This window comes from Rhinopithecus bieti, unplaced genomic scaffold (genome assembly GCF_001698545.2).
Source record: "Rhinopithecus bieti isolate Rb0 unplaced genomic scaffold, ASM169854v2 scaffold_42772, whole genome shotgun sequence".
Taxonomy (NCBI): domain Eukaryota; kingdom Metazoa; phylum Chordata; class Mammalia; order Primates; family Cercopithecidae; genus Rhinopithecus; species Rhinopithecus bieti.
The window spans coordinates 1993395-2007721 of NW_016818842.1; the positions used below are offsets into that span (position 1 = coordinate 1993395).

At 49.1% G+C, this 14327-nt stretch overlaps 1 protein-coding gene across 1 annotated transcript in view; it reads left to right on the forward strand.

Annotated features, from left to right (window-relative positions):
* STYXL1 (serine/threonine/tyrosine interacting like 1) overlaps positions 1 to 12799 on the forward strand; it is a 60521-nt gene extending 47722 nt beyond the window's left edge. Inside the window, exons 7-9 of the mRNA XM_017857594.1 lie at positions 4119 to 4216; positions 6966 to 7078; positions 12542 to 12799. Of these exons, the coding sequence (XP_017713083.1) occupies positions 4119 to 4216; positions 6966 to 7078; positions 12542 to 12673 (343 nt within the window). The 3' untranslated portion in view covers positions 12674 to 12799. The remainder of the gene's footprint in view (positions 1 to 4118; positions 4217 to 6965; positions 7079 to 12541) is intronic.
* The last annotated feature ends 1528 nt before the right edge of the window (positions 12800 to 14327 follow it).

Below are 14327 nucleotides of genomic sequence, written 5' to 3' on the forward strand. Positions count from 1 at the left end.
AAAGAGAAACAATTGATTTATATTTCGTTTTATTTTTTATTTAATATTAAAATTTTGTTTTTTATATTATTATTATTATTATTTTTGAGATGGAGTCTTGCTCTGTCACCCAGGCTGGAGTGCAGTGGTGCGATCTTGGCTCACTGCAAGCTCTGCCTCCCGGGTTCACGCCATTCTCTTGCCTCAGCCTCCTGAGTAGCTGGGACTACAGGCGCCTGCCACCTCGCCTGGCTAGTTTTTCGTATTTTTAGTAGAGACAGGGTTTCACCATGTTAGCCAGGATGGTCTCAATCACCTGACCTCATGATCCTCCCGCCTTGGCCTCCCAAAGTGCTGTGATGACAGGCATGAGCTACCGCACCCGGCCTATTTTATTATTTTTTGAGATGGAGTCTTGCTCTGTCATCCAGGCTGGAGTGCAGTGGCACAATCTTGGCTCACTGCAACCTCCACCTCTAGGGTTCAAGTGAGTCTCCTGCCTCAGCCTCCTGAGTAGCTGGGACTACAGGTGTATGCCATCACACCCGGCTAATTTTTGTGTTTTTTAGTAGAGACAGGGTTTCGAAATGTTGCCCGGACTGGTCTCGAACTCCAGATCTCAAGTGATCTGCCCACCTTGGCCTCCCAAAGTGCTGGGATTACAGGCATGAGCCCCCGCACCTGGGCTATATTTTATTTTATATTTTATTTCATTTTAGAGACAGGGTCTTGCACTGTTGCCCAGGCTGGAGTGCAGTGGCACGATCATAGCTCACTGCAGCCTCAACCTTCTAGGCTCAAGTGATCCTCCTGCCTCTACCTCTGCCTCTGCCTCCCACCTCTGCCTCCTGCTTCTAGATATTAAGAGGTATTCTCTGGGCACGTATCCCAGAGAAACAAATACTTATATTCACACCAAAACCTGTGCATGAATATTCATAGTGCTGTCCAGCTGGCAAAGAGCTAGATAAACTGTGGTAAATACACTCCATGGAATACCACTCAACAATTATAAGGAAGAAACTGTTGATATGTGCGGCAACTTGGATCTCCAGTGAATAATTGCTGAGGGGTGGGGCAGGGGGATAATTCCAAATGGTTACAGACAATATGACTACATTTATATAGCATTTATTTATTTATTTAAAAAAAAAATAGAGATGAGCTCTCACTATGTTGCCCAGTCTGGCCTTGAACTCCTGAACTCAAGTGATCCTCTTGCTTCAGCCTCCCAAAGTGCTGGGATTATAGGTGTGAGCCACTATACCCGGCCTCATATAGCATTTTTGATAAGACAAAATTTTAGAAATAGAAGACAGATAAGTGGTTGCCAAGAGTTAGGGAAGGGAGCAGGGGAGGTAGAGGTGGTTATAAAAGAACAACACAAGGAGCTGCACACAGTGGCTCACGCCTGTAATCCCAGCACTTTGGGAGGCTGAGGTGGGAGGATCACCTGAGGTCAGGAGTTGAGACCAACATGGCCAACATGGTAAAACCCCATCTCTACTAAAAATACAAAACATTAGCTGGGCATGGTGGTGCATGCCTGTAATCCCAGCTACTCAGGAGGCTGAGTCATGAGAATCACTTGAATCAGGGAGGTGGAGATTGCAATGAGCCGAGATCACACCACTGCACTCCAGCCTGGGCAACAGAGTGAGACTCAGTCTCAAAAACAAGCAAACAAAAAGAAACAGAAGGGATTCTTAGTGTTGGAGCTGTTTACTCTCTTGAGTGATAGTGGATATATGAACCTACACAGTGATAAATTTCTCTTATTATTTTTTTGAAATGGACTCTCACTCTGTCGCCCAGGCTGGAGTGCAGTGGTACTATCTTGGCTCAGTGCGATCTCCACCTCCCAGGTTCAAGTGATTCTCCTGCCTCAGCCTCCTGAGTAGCTGGGATTACAGGCACCCACCACCATGCCTGGCTAATGTTTGTATTTTAGTAGAGACAGGGTTTCACCATGTTGGCCAGGCTGGTCTCAAACCCCTGACCTCAGGAGATCTGCCCGCCTTGGCCTCCCAAAGCATTGGGATTACAGGTGTAAGCCACTGCGCCCAGTCCAGTGGTGAATTTCTGTAGAACTTACTACACACACACACACACACACACACACACACACACACACACAGGTAAAACTGGATAAACCTGCTAAGACTGATAGATTTTATCAGTGTCAATATCCTGATTGTGACATTATGCTAGTTTTGCAAAAATGTTGCCATTGGGGAAATTGGGCACAGTGTATTTACAAAGGACTTTCTCTGTTACTTCTTACCACTGCAAGTGAATCCATAATGATCTCAATAATTTTTTTTTCTTTTTTCTTGAGATGGAGTCTCTGTCATCTAGGCTGGAGTGTAGTGGCACGATTTTGGCTCACTGCAACCTCCGTCTCCCGGGTTCAAGCAATTCTCCCTGCCTTAGCCTCCCAAGTAGTTAGGATTACAAGCGCCTGCCACCACGTCTGGCTAATTTTTGTATTTTTTACTAGAGATGGGGTTTTGCCATGTTGGCCAGGCTGGTCTCAAACTCCTGACCTCAGGTGATCCGCCCACCTCGGCCTCCCAAAGTGCTGGGATTACAGGCGTGAGTCACTGTGCCTGGCCTCTTTGTGTTTTTTGATTTTGTTTTGTTTTGTTTTTTGACAGGGTCTCACTCTGTGATCCAGGCTGGAGTGCAGTGGTGTGGTCACAGCTCAGCTTGACCCAGGCTCAAGCAGTCCTCCCACCTCAGCTTCCCAAGTAGCCGTCTCTACTAAAAATACAAAAATTAGCAGGGCATGGTGGCAGGCGCCTGTAATCCTAGCTACTCTGGAGGCTGAGGTGTGAGAATTGCCTGAACTGAGGAGGCAGAGGTTGCAGTGAGCTGAGATCACTCAACTGCACTCCAGCCTGGGTGACAGAGCAAGACTCTGTCTCAAAAAAGGAAGTAAAATAAAACAGATAAAACAGCAACCCCACCATCTCCATCCCTCTTACCTCTCTCTCTGCATTTAACACAGTGGGCTCATTCTCCAAGGTCGTTAAATGTGCTTTCCTGTCCTCATTTAATGATTGCACCATATTCTAGGAGAGTACCATGTTTTGGGTTCATAATAATAGCAATGTGACATGTACTATGCACCAAGCAGATTGCTAAGTGCTCTGAATAGATTACTTCCCTCAGTCTACACAGCACCCCTGTGAGTTAGGTGTATTAACAATTTTTTTTTTTTTTTTTTTTTTTTGTAGCGATAAGGTCTCACTATGTTGCCTAGGCTGGTCAGGAACTCCTCGCCTTGAGCGATCCTCTTGCCTTGCCCTCCCAAAGTGCTGGGATTATAGGCGTGAGCCACCATGCCTGGCCAAGATAGGTACTAAAAAAAAATTGTTTTGGCTGGGTGTGTGTGGTGGCTCACACACACCACTTTGGGAGGCCAAGGCGGGTACATCAGCTGAGGCTGGGAGTTCGATGACCAGCCTGGCCAAAATGGTGAAACCCCGTCTCTACTAAAAATATAAACATTAGCCGGGTGTGGTGGCGCATGCCTGCAATCCCAGCTACTTGGGAGGCTGAGGCAGGAGAATCGCTTGAACCTGGGAGGTAGAGGTTGCAGTGAGCTGAGATGGCGCCACTGTACAGTCGAGTGACATTTGACATCTGCTGGGCAAATAAAGGATGGTTGGGGCTGGGTGCGGTGGCTCACGCCTGTAATCCCAGTACTTTAGGAGGCTGAGGTGGGTGGATTGCTTGAGCTCAGGAGTTCAAGACCAGTTTGGGCAACATGGCAAAATCCCATCTCTACTTCCTTTCCTTTCCCTCCCCCTCTGGGCAACAGAGTGAGACAGACTCTGTCTCGGAAAAAAAAAAAAAAAAAAAAAAAAAAAAAAAAAAAAAAAAAAAAAAAGAAGACGAGGGTCTCGTTATGTGATCCTCCCGTCTCTGTCTCCCAAATTCCTGGGCTTAGAGCCATGAGCCACCACACCCAGCCTGGATGTTTTTTTCCAGGAGAGGTTGAGCTACCTGTGCACATTCCGCCTTACACAAGCTCAGCGTCCTCCCTGTGGCCCTTCTGCTGCGATGAAAACCCCACAGTGGGGCTGCTTGCATTCTGCATTCCACCCGATGACCTGTGTGGTCTTTCCATGTAGTTTTGCAGGCGATGCTGACAAGCTTCTGCACATCCGGATAGAAGATTCCCCGGAAGCCCAGATTCTCCCCTTCTTACGCCACATGTGTCATTTCATTGGTAAGGAGCGTTCCTTGGCCAGGTAGCAACTGGCCTGTGTCTGGGAAGCAGAGGGGCAGTGGAGCCTCCTTCACAGGCTTATTCTGGATCACGACTCCCCATGCTCTGGAGAGAAAGGGCCCAGCTCAGCATATGCCCCACCTGGGTGGGATAAGCTCCAGGACACGTCCAACTTCTCGGGAGCCCTCAGTGAAACGAGCAACCGTGGTGTTTACCTTGAGGGCAGTGGGGCCCAAGATTGTGGGCTGAGCGTCCTGGGCTCTGGCCCTGGCTAGATGTAGATGGCTGTGCCCTTCTGGGCTTGTTGTAAAATGAGGGTAATGGCTACCCACAAGCACACATGCTCATGGAGGCTCTGGGCTGAGCTCTAGGGACCAGGAGGTAAGTCTCCCTCCATCCCCGCCTTCATCCTTGGTCTGTGGGATGTGGGTGGAACGGAAGGAAGACTACAAAGCTCTTTCAGTTCTCACTTCCAAGATTTTCTTTGTTTTGGTTTGGTTGGTTGGTTGGTGGAGTTGGGGTCTTGCTATGTTGCCCAGGCAGGTCTTGAACTCCTGGCCTCAAGCGATCCTCCTATCTCAGCCTCTCAAGGTGCTGGGATTATAGGCATGAGCCACCACACCCAAGTGGTGCCCACCAGTTACTTAATTCATCACGAGTGGATTTTTTACTCGTTCCTGCGGCTCCAGATTGCCCGAGGAGAGTAAGATGTGTAGAGAGAGCAGGGCTGAGTCAGGTTGGAGTCCCCACCTTGTTCCTGCCTGTCTGGCACCAACAGCTCCTGGCCTGAGCCACTGTACTAGGGGCTGGAGCACGGCGTTTTGGCCCAACTATCCCTTATTTTAAATTTTATTTTTTTGAGACAGGGTCTGGCTTGTTCACCCAGGCTGGAGTGTAGTGATACAATCTTGGCTCACTGCAATCTCCACCTCCTGGGCTCAAGCAATCCTCCTACCTCAGCCTCCTGAGTAGCTGGGACTACAGGCATGCACCACTGCACCCAACTAATTTTTGTAGTTTTAGTAGAGATGGGATTTTGCCATGTTGCCCAAATTGGTCTTGAACTCCTGAGCTCAAGCAATCCACCCACCTCAGCCTCCTAAAGTACTGGGATTACAGGCGTGAGCCACCGCACCCAGCCCCAACCATCCTTTATTTGCCCAGCAGATGTCAAATGTCACTCGACTAGGGCCTGAGGCTGAGACTTCCCATGTGTCCCACCTCGAGGTGTCAGAGCCTTGTGGCCCAAAGAGGGCCCCCATCCAGCCTGCCTCCCTGGGTAGCACTGAGCCAGTCAATGGATTAGACTGCACGCTCAGTTCCTTTATTCAGATGGTGAGGAAGGTGGCTGTCGTCATCTCTGTGTCTTCCTTTAGCCCTGGCAGTCTGTGATTTTGCACTTGGCATGCTTCAGTTCCTGAGGGTTGCCAGACCAGCCTCGGGTACCAGCTTAGGTTTCTTTTCCCTGGGCAGGACTCACAGCTTCAGGGGTGCTGTGATTAGAGCTGATATTTCTGTGCCAGGCACTGGGCTCAGTACAGAACAGAACCAAACCACATGGAGGAGGTAGTATACTGTGATCCCATTTTCCAGATGAGGACACTGTGGCTTCAAGTAACTTACCCTCCAGCCCGGGCAACATTGTGAGACCCCATCTGTACAAAAAAGTTAGCTGGACATGGTGGCGCATGCCTGTGGTCCCAGCTACTCTGAAGGCTAAGGTGGGAGGATTACTTGAGCCCAGGAGTTCAAGGTGGCAGTGAGTTGTGATTACACCACTGCATTCCAGCCTGGGCAACAGAGCAAGACCCAGTCTCTAAAATAAATAAAAATAGGCTGGGCACAGTGGTTCTTACCTGTAATTCCAGTACTTTGAGAGGATGAGGTGGGCAGATCACCCGAGGTCAGGAGTTCAAGACCAGCCTGAACAACATAGTGAGACTGCATGTCTATATTTAAAAAAAAAAAAAAGTTGAGCACAGTGGCTCATGCCTATAATCCCAGCACTTTTGTAGGCCAAGGCAGGCAGATCACCTGAGGTCCAGAGTTGGAGACCAGCCTGGACAACATGGTGAAACCTTATCTCTATTAAAAATACAAAAAATTAGCTGGGTGTGGTGGCAGGCACTATTGTAATCCCAGCTACTCGGGAAGGCTAAGCCAGGAGAATTGCTTGAACCCAGGAGGCGGAGGTTGCAGTGAACTGAGATTGTGCCATTGCACTCCAGCCTGGGCAACAAGAGTGAAACTCTGTCTCAACAAAGAAGGAAAGGAAAGGAGAGGAGAGAAGTGGAGAGGAGAGGCGAAAGGAGAGGAGAGCAGAGGGGGAAGGAAAGGAAAGGAAGTAACTTGCCCCCAAGCCCCATGGCCAGTGAGTGGCAGTCAGGATTGGCACTCAGGCTACATTGGCTCTGTCAGCTCCTGACTGTTCTTGGGATGATGGTGGTCCCATCCGCCCCATCGGTAGCAGAGCTTCCTGGGCTAGAAGCCTGCAGTTCAGAAGGTCTTTGCCTGGTGATGCTGGTTGCCCAGGCATGATTCTCTGGAACTTCCAGCCAGGACTGAGGGATGCCCACTTGTTAGACAATGAAATGGGTTCCCAGAGAAATCATGGGACTTGCCGAGGTCATGTGGGCTGGTCTTGAACTCATGCTTGGACCACGGGCCCATGGAGGCCAGTGTCTGACAGCAACCCAGGCCCACAGGGAGGAGGGCCAGGCATGACCCAACCCCCCACTTCCTTTTGCAGAAATTCACCTTCACCTTGGCTCTGTCGTTCTGGTCTTTTCCACCCAAGGTATCAGCCGCAGCTGTGCCGCCGTCATAGCCTACCTCATGCATTGTAACGAGCAGACCTTGCAGGTATGCGTTCCCCGAGCCGGGCTCACAACCTGCCACCCCCTGTGAGGTGGGGTCAGAGCGCGACCTGGGAGGAGTGGGGCCCCTGCACTGCTTTGGGAGGAAGAATCCCAGATAACTCCAAGTCTAGGGTGCCCCCCAGCCCACGTCACCCAAGGGCAAGGCCCCAGTGTTGCAGGCTTGAGGCCTGAGGCTGGATACGCAGGGCTGGCCCAGAGACTCAGGCCAGGTCAGGCTGTCCTGCAGCCCCCTCGGCATGGCCCCCACAGCTGTCAGTCTGTCCACCGGTGTTTGTTTGGTGTTGCTCAAGGGAGAACTGCTTGGAGTCCCAGAGCTGCAGCACAGGCGCCCACCCACTCCCGCCTATCTCCCTATACCTTGGGCGCAGGGTCCAGAGAGGAGAGGGAAGCAGGGACCCATCGTGGCAAACCCAGGCAGATCTCGGGGCTCCTGACTCTGAGACAGCGCCTTTTTCGGGTGCCTGCCCTGCCTGTCACAGCCTGTTCATGATCTCAGAGGGCTTGATAGGACCTATAAAGCCCTGACATTTACCCAGGGATGTGTTTGGGGGAAGGAGAGGGACAAAGAATAAAACCCATCAGCCAGTGGGTTTGGTTGTTGCCGTGAAGTTGCAGACTAGAAAGTTTTTTTTTTTGAGATGCAGTCTAGTTCTGTTGTCCAGGCTGGAGTGCAGTGGTGCAATCTCCACCTCCTGGGTTCAAGTGATTCTTGAACCTCCACTGCAACCTCTGCCTCCTGGGTTCAAGCAATTCTCCTGCCTCAGCCTCCTGAGTAGCTAGGATTACAGGTGTGTGTCACCACGCCCAGCTAATTTTTCTATTTTTAGTAGAGATGGGGTTTCGCCATGTTGGCCAGGCTGGTCTCGAAATCCTGACCTCAGGTGATCCACCTGCCACTGCCTCCTGGGATTACAGGCGTGAGCCTCTCTGCGCCTGGCCTAGAAAGAGTCTTGGATTCCAGGAATTCTGTTCCTGGGTGTGTGCCCAAAAGAAGTGGAAGCAGACCGGGCATGGTGACTCACACCTATAATCCCAGCACTTAGGGAGGCTGAGGTGGGTGGGTCGCTTGAGCTCAGGAGTTTGAGATCAGCCTGGGCAACATGGCAAAATCCTGTCTCTACAAAAAATACAAAAATTAGCTGGGTGTGGTGTTGCACACCTGTAGTTCCAGCTACTTGGGAGGCTGAGATAGAATGGCTTGATCCTGGGAGGTGAAGGCTGCAGTGGGCTGTGATCATACCACTGCATTCCAGCCTGGGCAACAAAGCCAGACGCTGTCTCAAACAAACAAAAAAGAGAGGAAAAAAATCAATTTCAGTGCCTTTAAACTTCTAGGAGTACCTTTGTCTTTTAAAGACCTTCAAATAATAACAAAACTCCAGAGACACTATAATAACTAACACTGACTCCTACCTGCCTGGTAAGTATTTATATGTCATTAAAACACCTTCACAATGACCCTGTGGCATAGCTATTGCTTTTATCCCCATTTTGTGGGAGGCCTGGGGAGGCCGGGTACTTTGCCTTAAGCCCCAGAGCTGTAAATGGCAAAGCTGGAATCCAAAGTACGGCTGGAGAATCTGGGTTTTCAACATGGCCCTGAGGCGGCAGGGAGAACGCTGGCCTTGCAGCCTGGGCACTGCCCCTTACCACATGTGACCTGAGTACACCCTTCACCCTTCTGTCCCTTCAGTGAGTAGAATGAGGTCGACAGCATGTGTCTCTCCTGCCTGCTGCATTTGCTGTGAGAGACCCAGCAGATGCCTTGTGGGCTGGAAGGCGGTTGTGTGGTTTATGATTCTTCCTTCACGGCTTATTCTGACCCAGTGAGGACATAGTAAACCTTATAACTGCACAGCTCTGCCCCTCACACCACTTTTTAAAAATTTGTGGTTAAAATATACATAACAGGCCGGGCGCGGTGGCTCACGCCTGTAATCCCAGCACTGTGGGAGGCCGAGGCAGCAGTTCGAGACCAGCCTGGACAACATAGTGAAACCCCGTCTCTACTAAAAATATAAAAATTAGCTGGGCACGGTGGCGCATGCCTGTAATCCCAGCTACTCCGGAGGCTGAGGCAGGAGAATCACTAGAAGCTGGGAGGCAGAGGCTGCAGTGAGCCGAGATTACATCATTGCACTCCAGCCTGGGTGACAAGAGCGAAACTCTTGTCTCAAAAAAAAAAAAAAAAATCATACACACACATATATATAACAAAAAATTTACCGTCTTAACCATTTTAAAATGTATAGCTTGGGAGCATTAAGTACACTCACATTATTGTGCAACTAATCTCCCAAACTTTTCCATCTTGCAAACCTGAAACAGCAACTCTTTACTTTTCCCCCTTCATCTCCCTATGGGAACCACCATTCTACTTTGTCTCTGTGAATCTGAGTACTCTAGGTACCTTATGTAAGTTCCTTCCTTTTAAGGCTGAATAATAAATATTCCATTGTATGTGGAATTCACCAATAAACCCATCTAGGCTAGGTGCTTTCTGTTTTGGAAGGTTACTAATTATTGATTCAATTTATTATTGTTATTATTTTATTTATTTTATTTTTTTTGAGATGGAGTCTCGCTCTGTCACTCAGGCTGGAGTGCAGTGGCACGATCTCGGCTCACTGCAAGCTCTGCTTCCCGGATTCACGCCATTCTCCTGCCTCAGCCTGCTGAGCTGCTGGGACTACAGGCGCCCGCCACTACTCAATTTCTTTAATATATGTGGGCCTATTCAGATTGTCTGTTTCTTCTTGTGTGAGTTTTGGCAGATTGTGTCTTTCAAGGAATTGATCAATCACATTTGTGGGTATGAATATTCTTTTATTCTCCTTTTAATATCTGTGGGATCTGTAGCAATGTTTCCTCTTTCACTTCTGATATTAGTAATTGTGTCTTCTCTTTGAGTTAGCCTGGCTAGAGAGGTGTATCGATTTTATTGATCTTTTCAGAGAAGTGGCTTTTGGTTTTGTTGATTTTCTCTATTGATTTCCTGTTTTCAATTTCATTCTTTTGCATGGGGATATCTAGTTTTCCTAGCACCATTTGTTAAAATGACTGTCCTTTTCCCCCATTGAATGGTCTTGGCATACTATCAAAAATTGCTTGACAGACCGGGTGCAGTGGCTCACACCTGTAATCCCAGCAGTTTGGGAGGCAGAAGTGGGCGGATCACCTGAGGTCAGGAGTTTGAGACCAGCCTGGCTGACATGGCAAAACCTCGTCTCTACTAAAAATACAAAAATGAGCCAGGCCTGGTGGTGCATGCCTGTAATCCCAGCTACTTGGGAGGCTGAGGCACAAGAATCACTTGAACCCAGGAGGCGGAGGTTGCAGTAAACTGAGATTGCACAATTGCACTCCAGCCTGGGCAACAGAGTGATACTCAGTCTCAAAAAAAAAAAAAAAAAAATTGCTTGACTATATTTGTAAGGGTTTATTTCTGTGCTAGGCTGGCTGTTGTATTCCATTGGTCTCTTTGTGTTCATGTCCATAGCATACTGTTTTGATTATTGTAGCTTTGTTTTAGAAGGTTTGAAATCAGGAAGTGTGAGACATGCAACTTTGTTCTTTTTAAAGATTTTTTTTTTTATGGAGTCCGTTGAGATTCCATATGAATTTTAGGATGGATTTTTCTATTTCTACAAAAAATGCTGTTGGGATTTTGGTAGGGATTGCCTTAAACCTGTGGATTGCTTTGAGTAGTATTGGCATCTTAATAATACTAAACATTCCATCCCATGAACACAGGATGTCTTTTCATTTGTTTGTGCGTTTAATTTCTTTCAGCACTGTTTTTGCAGTTTTCAGTGTGCAAGCCTTTTGCCTCCCTGGTTAAATATTTTCTTTTTGATGCTACTGTAAATGGAATTGTTTTTTTAATTTCCTTTTTGAATTGTTTATTGTTAGTATATACACATGCAACTAATTTTTGCATGTTGGTTTTGTATCCTGCAACCTTGCTGACTTTTTTTTTTTTTTTTTTTTTTTTGAGATGGAGTCTTGCTCTGTCACCCAGGCTGGAGTGCAGTGGCACAATCTCAGCTTACTGCAAACTCTGCCTCCCGGGTTCACGCCATTCTCCTGCCTCAGTCTCCCAAGTAGCTAGGACTACAGGTGCCAGCCAGCACGCCCGGCTAATTTTTTGTATATTTAGTAGAGATGGGGTTTCACCGTGTTAGCCAGGATGGTCTCGATCTCCTGACCTCGTGATCCGCCCGCCTCGGCCTCCCGAAGTGCTGGGATTACAGGCTTGAGCCACTGCGCCCGGCCAACCTTGCTGAATTTATTAGCTCTGTGTGTGTGTGTGTGTGTGTGTGTAATCTTTAGGGTTTTCTACATATGAAATAATGTCATCTTCAAACCAGAGGTAAGTTTACTTCTTCCTATCCAATGTAGATGCCTTTTATTTATTTTTCTTGCCTCATTGTTCTGGCTAGGACTTCTAGTATTATGTTGAACAGAAGTGACGAAAGCAGGCTCCCTTGCCTTGTTGCTGATCTTAGAGGAAAAAGTTTTATCTTTCGCCATTGAGTGTGATGTTAGCTGTGGGCTTCTCATATATGGCCTTTGTTGGGTTGACATCACTTCCTTCCTTTTTTTTGAGACAGAGTCTTGCTCTGTCACCCAGGCTGGAGTGCAGTGGCGCAATCTCGGCTCACTGCAACCTGTGCCTCCCAGGTTCAAATGATTTTCCTGCCTCAGCCACCCAAGTAGCTGGGATTACAGGCATGTGCCACCATACCTGGCTAATTTTTGTATTTTTTTAGTAGAGACAGGGTTTTGCCACATTGGCCAGGCTGGTTTTGAACTCCTGACCTCAGGTGATGCACCTGTCTTGGCCCCCCAAAGTGCTGGGATTACAGGCATGAGCCACTGTACCTGGCCATTTCCTCCTGTTCCTAATTTCAGGCACCACTCTTGCCTTTCCCTTTCCCTTTTTCCTTTGTCCTCAATCCAGAGGGAGACCAGGTGCTCACCCTCCTGCATGCAGCAACCTTTCCTGTACTTGAAGGTGGATGCCTGAGGAGGACAGCTTGAATTTTCCTTCTTCAGAGAATTTGCCCACAGTTCTCTGCCTCTTTCCATTAATTAGTCCAGTCACAATGCAAACCTTTGTTGAGACTGTGCTAGGCTTGGCATAGTGTTTGCCATCCACAGGTGGTTTCATGTATGTTGTCTCAGTCTTCCCAGGAGCTTTTTGAATTAGGAATTATTTCTGTCACCAGATTTAGAAGCAGAGGGGCTTGCCCAAGGCAGAACCAGCTCCCATGACTCCCAGCACCGATGCATTCATGCCAGGCTGCCCTGTTTCTGCGTCCAGCCCTTAAGCCGTGTTGCTGGCATTGTGCAAGTGCCTCCTGTCTCTGAAAGCTGCCTCTGATCCTAGTGGAAAGGGCCCAGGACCAATCCTGAAGTTCACTTTCTCTCTTTGTATTCATAGAGGTCCTGGGCCTATGTCAAGAAATGCAAAAACAACATGTGTCCAAATCGGGGATTGGTGAGTCAGCTGCTGGAATGGGAGAAGACTATCCTTGGAGATTCCATTACAGACATCATGGATCCGCTCTACTGATCTTCTCTGCGGCCCAGCGAAGGGTACCGAAGAGCCTCGCTTGGGGGCATTTTGTGGGTGGAGGGTCAGAATGTGTATACCCAGGCTTGTCTGGAAGGAGAAGGCCTTTGCTGCCTGAAAGTCTCATGTCAGCCTCCTGTACTGATTCTTCCCAAGCGACTGTTCATGCCACCTAGCAGGTGCGCCCTGCTCAGGCTCACCGAGAACCCGCATCCCTGAGGTGTCCTGGGCCATCCCAACTGCACCCCTGAGGCTGCCTCTGGAAGAGCATCTGGCTACTAGAGCAGCTGCCCTGCATCCCCTTGGTGACTTAGACCCTTTGGAGGCTGCCTGGGGGCGCCCAGAGATTGCCTGTGTTGGTTCACAGAGGATGTCACAATAGCCACCAATAGGCAGTCCCCTAGCCCCAGAGATACCAAGCCCAGCCTTGTCTAGCCCCCAGGCTCCTGGAATGGGATCACACCCTTGCCTCACCCCCAGTGCTTCCTGCCATCCACCCCTTGAAACAGATTTTCTTTCCCTGCTCCCCACTCATTTCTGCCTGGCTGTGTTCACCAAGGAGAGATACTCACCGCACCTCCCCCATCTCCCTATTCACGTTTCTAGAAATTCCTAAGGTCTTAACAGCTTTCCTTTTATTTTTATCCCCTTTCCTTTTTTAAAATTTATTTTTATTTATTTATTTATTTTTTGAGGCACGGTCTTGCTGTGTCTCTCAGGCTAGAGTGCAGTGGTGCAATCATGGCTCACTGCTGCCTCAACTTCCCTGGGCTCAAGCGATCCTCCCACCTTAGCTTCCTGGGTAAGTAGCTGGGAATGCAGGCATGCACCATCACACCTGGCTAATTTATTTTTATTTTTGTAGAAACAGGGTCTTGCTCTGTTGCCTAGGCTAGTCTCGAACTCCTGGGCTCAAGTGATCCTCCAGCCTCAGCCTCTCCAAAGTGCTGGGATTACAGGTGTGGGCCTCGGCACCCAGTTGGAAGTTGTTTTCCGAATGTACTTCTCCAAAGCTGGCAGCACCCACAGAACAAACTGGGCATCAGGAGAAGGCACAGACTAGGGGACTGGTAGGGGATTAGGATGTCCATCCATGCAGGGCCCTCCCCAAGTCCATTCGGCAACCATTCCCTGCCACCACGTGGGTGGGGCTGGGAACAGAGAGATGAATGCCGTCCCACCACCTAGCGCGCTCTGCGGAGTAATGGAGAGGGTTTTGCCAGAGGGGGAACGACTTTCCACGCAGCCCTGGCTTTCCTCAGGGTTTGAGTTGGGACAGAGCCAGGGATAGCTGCAGAGCTCTGATTACGGACCTCCTGGTAGGTAGGACACAGCCGCTGGAAAGTTTTAAGCATGAACACGATAGGGAATCAGCCTTGTGTTTTGGGAAGCGCAGTCTGGTGGCCGCGAGAAGGGACAGTGGAGGTGAGGCAGGGAGAAAGGAGGCCGCTGTAAAAATCCAAGCGAGAGAAGCAGCTCTAACTCCCTTCCCCAAAGAGGCTCAGCTTCCCAAGGACGAAAGTGTTGCAGGCAGGTGTCACCTCCCTGGACCTTGATTTGCTCTTAGCATGACGGGTCAGAGCCCTGCTGGCTGCACTACGCGGCTGGCACAGTCAGTGCAGTCCGGGCCAGGGGGCTGCAGCCATCCCAGTCC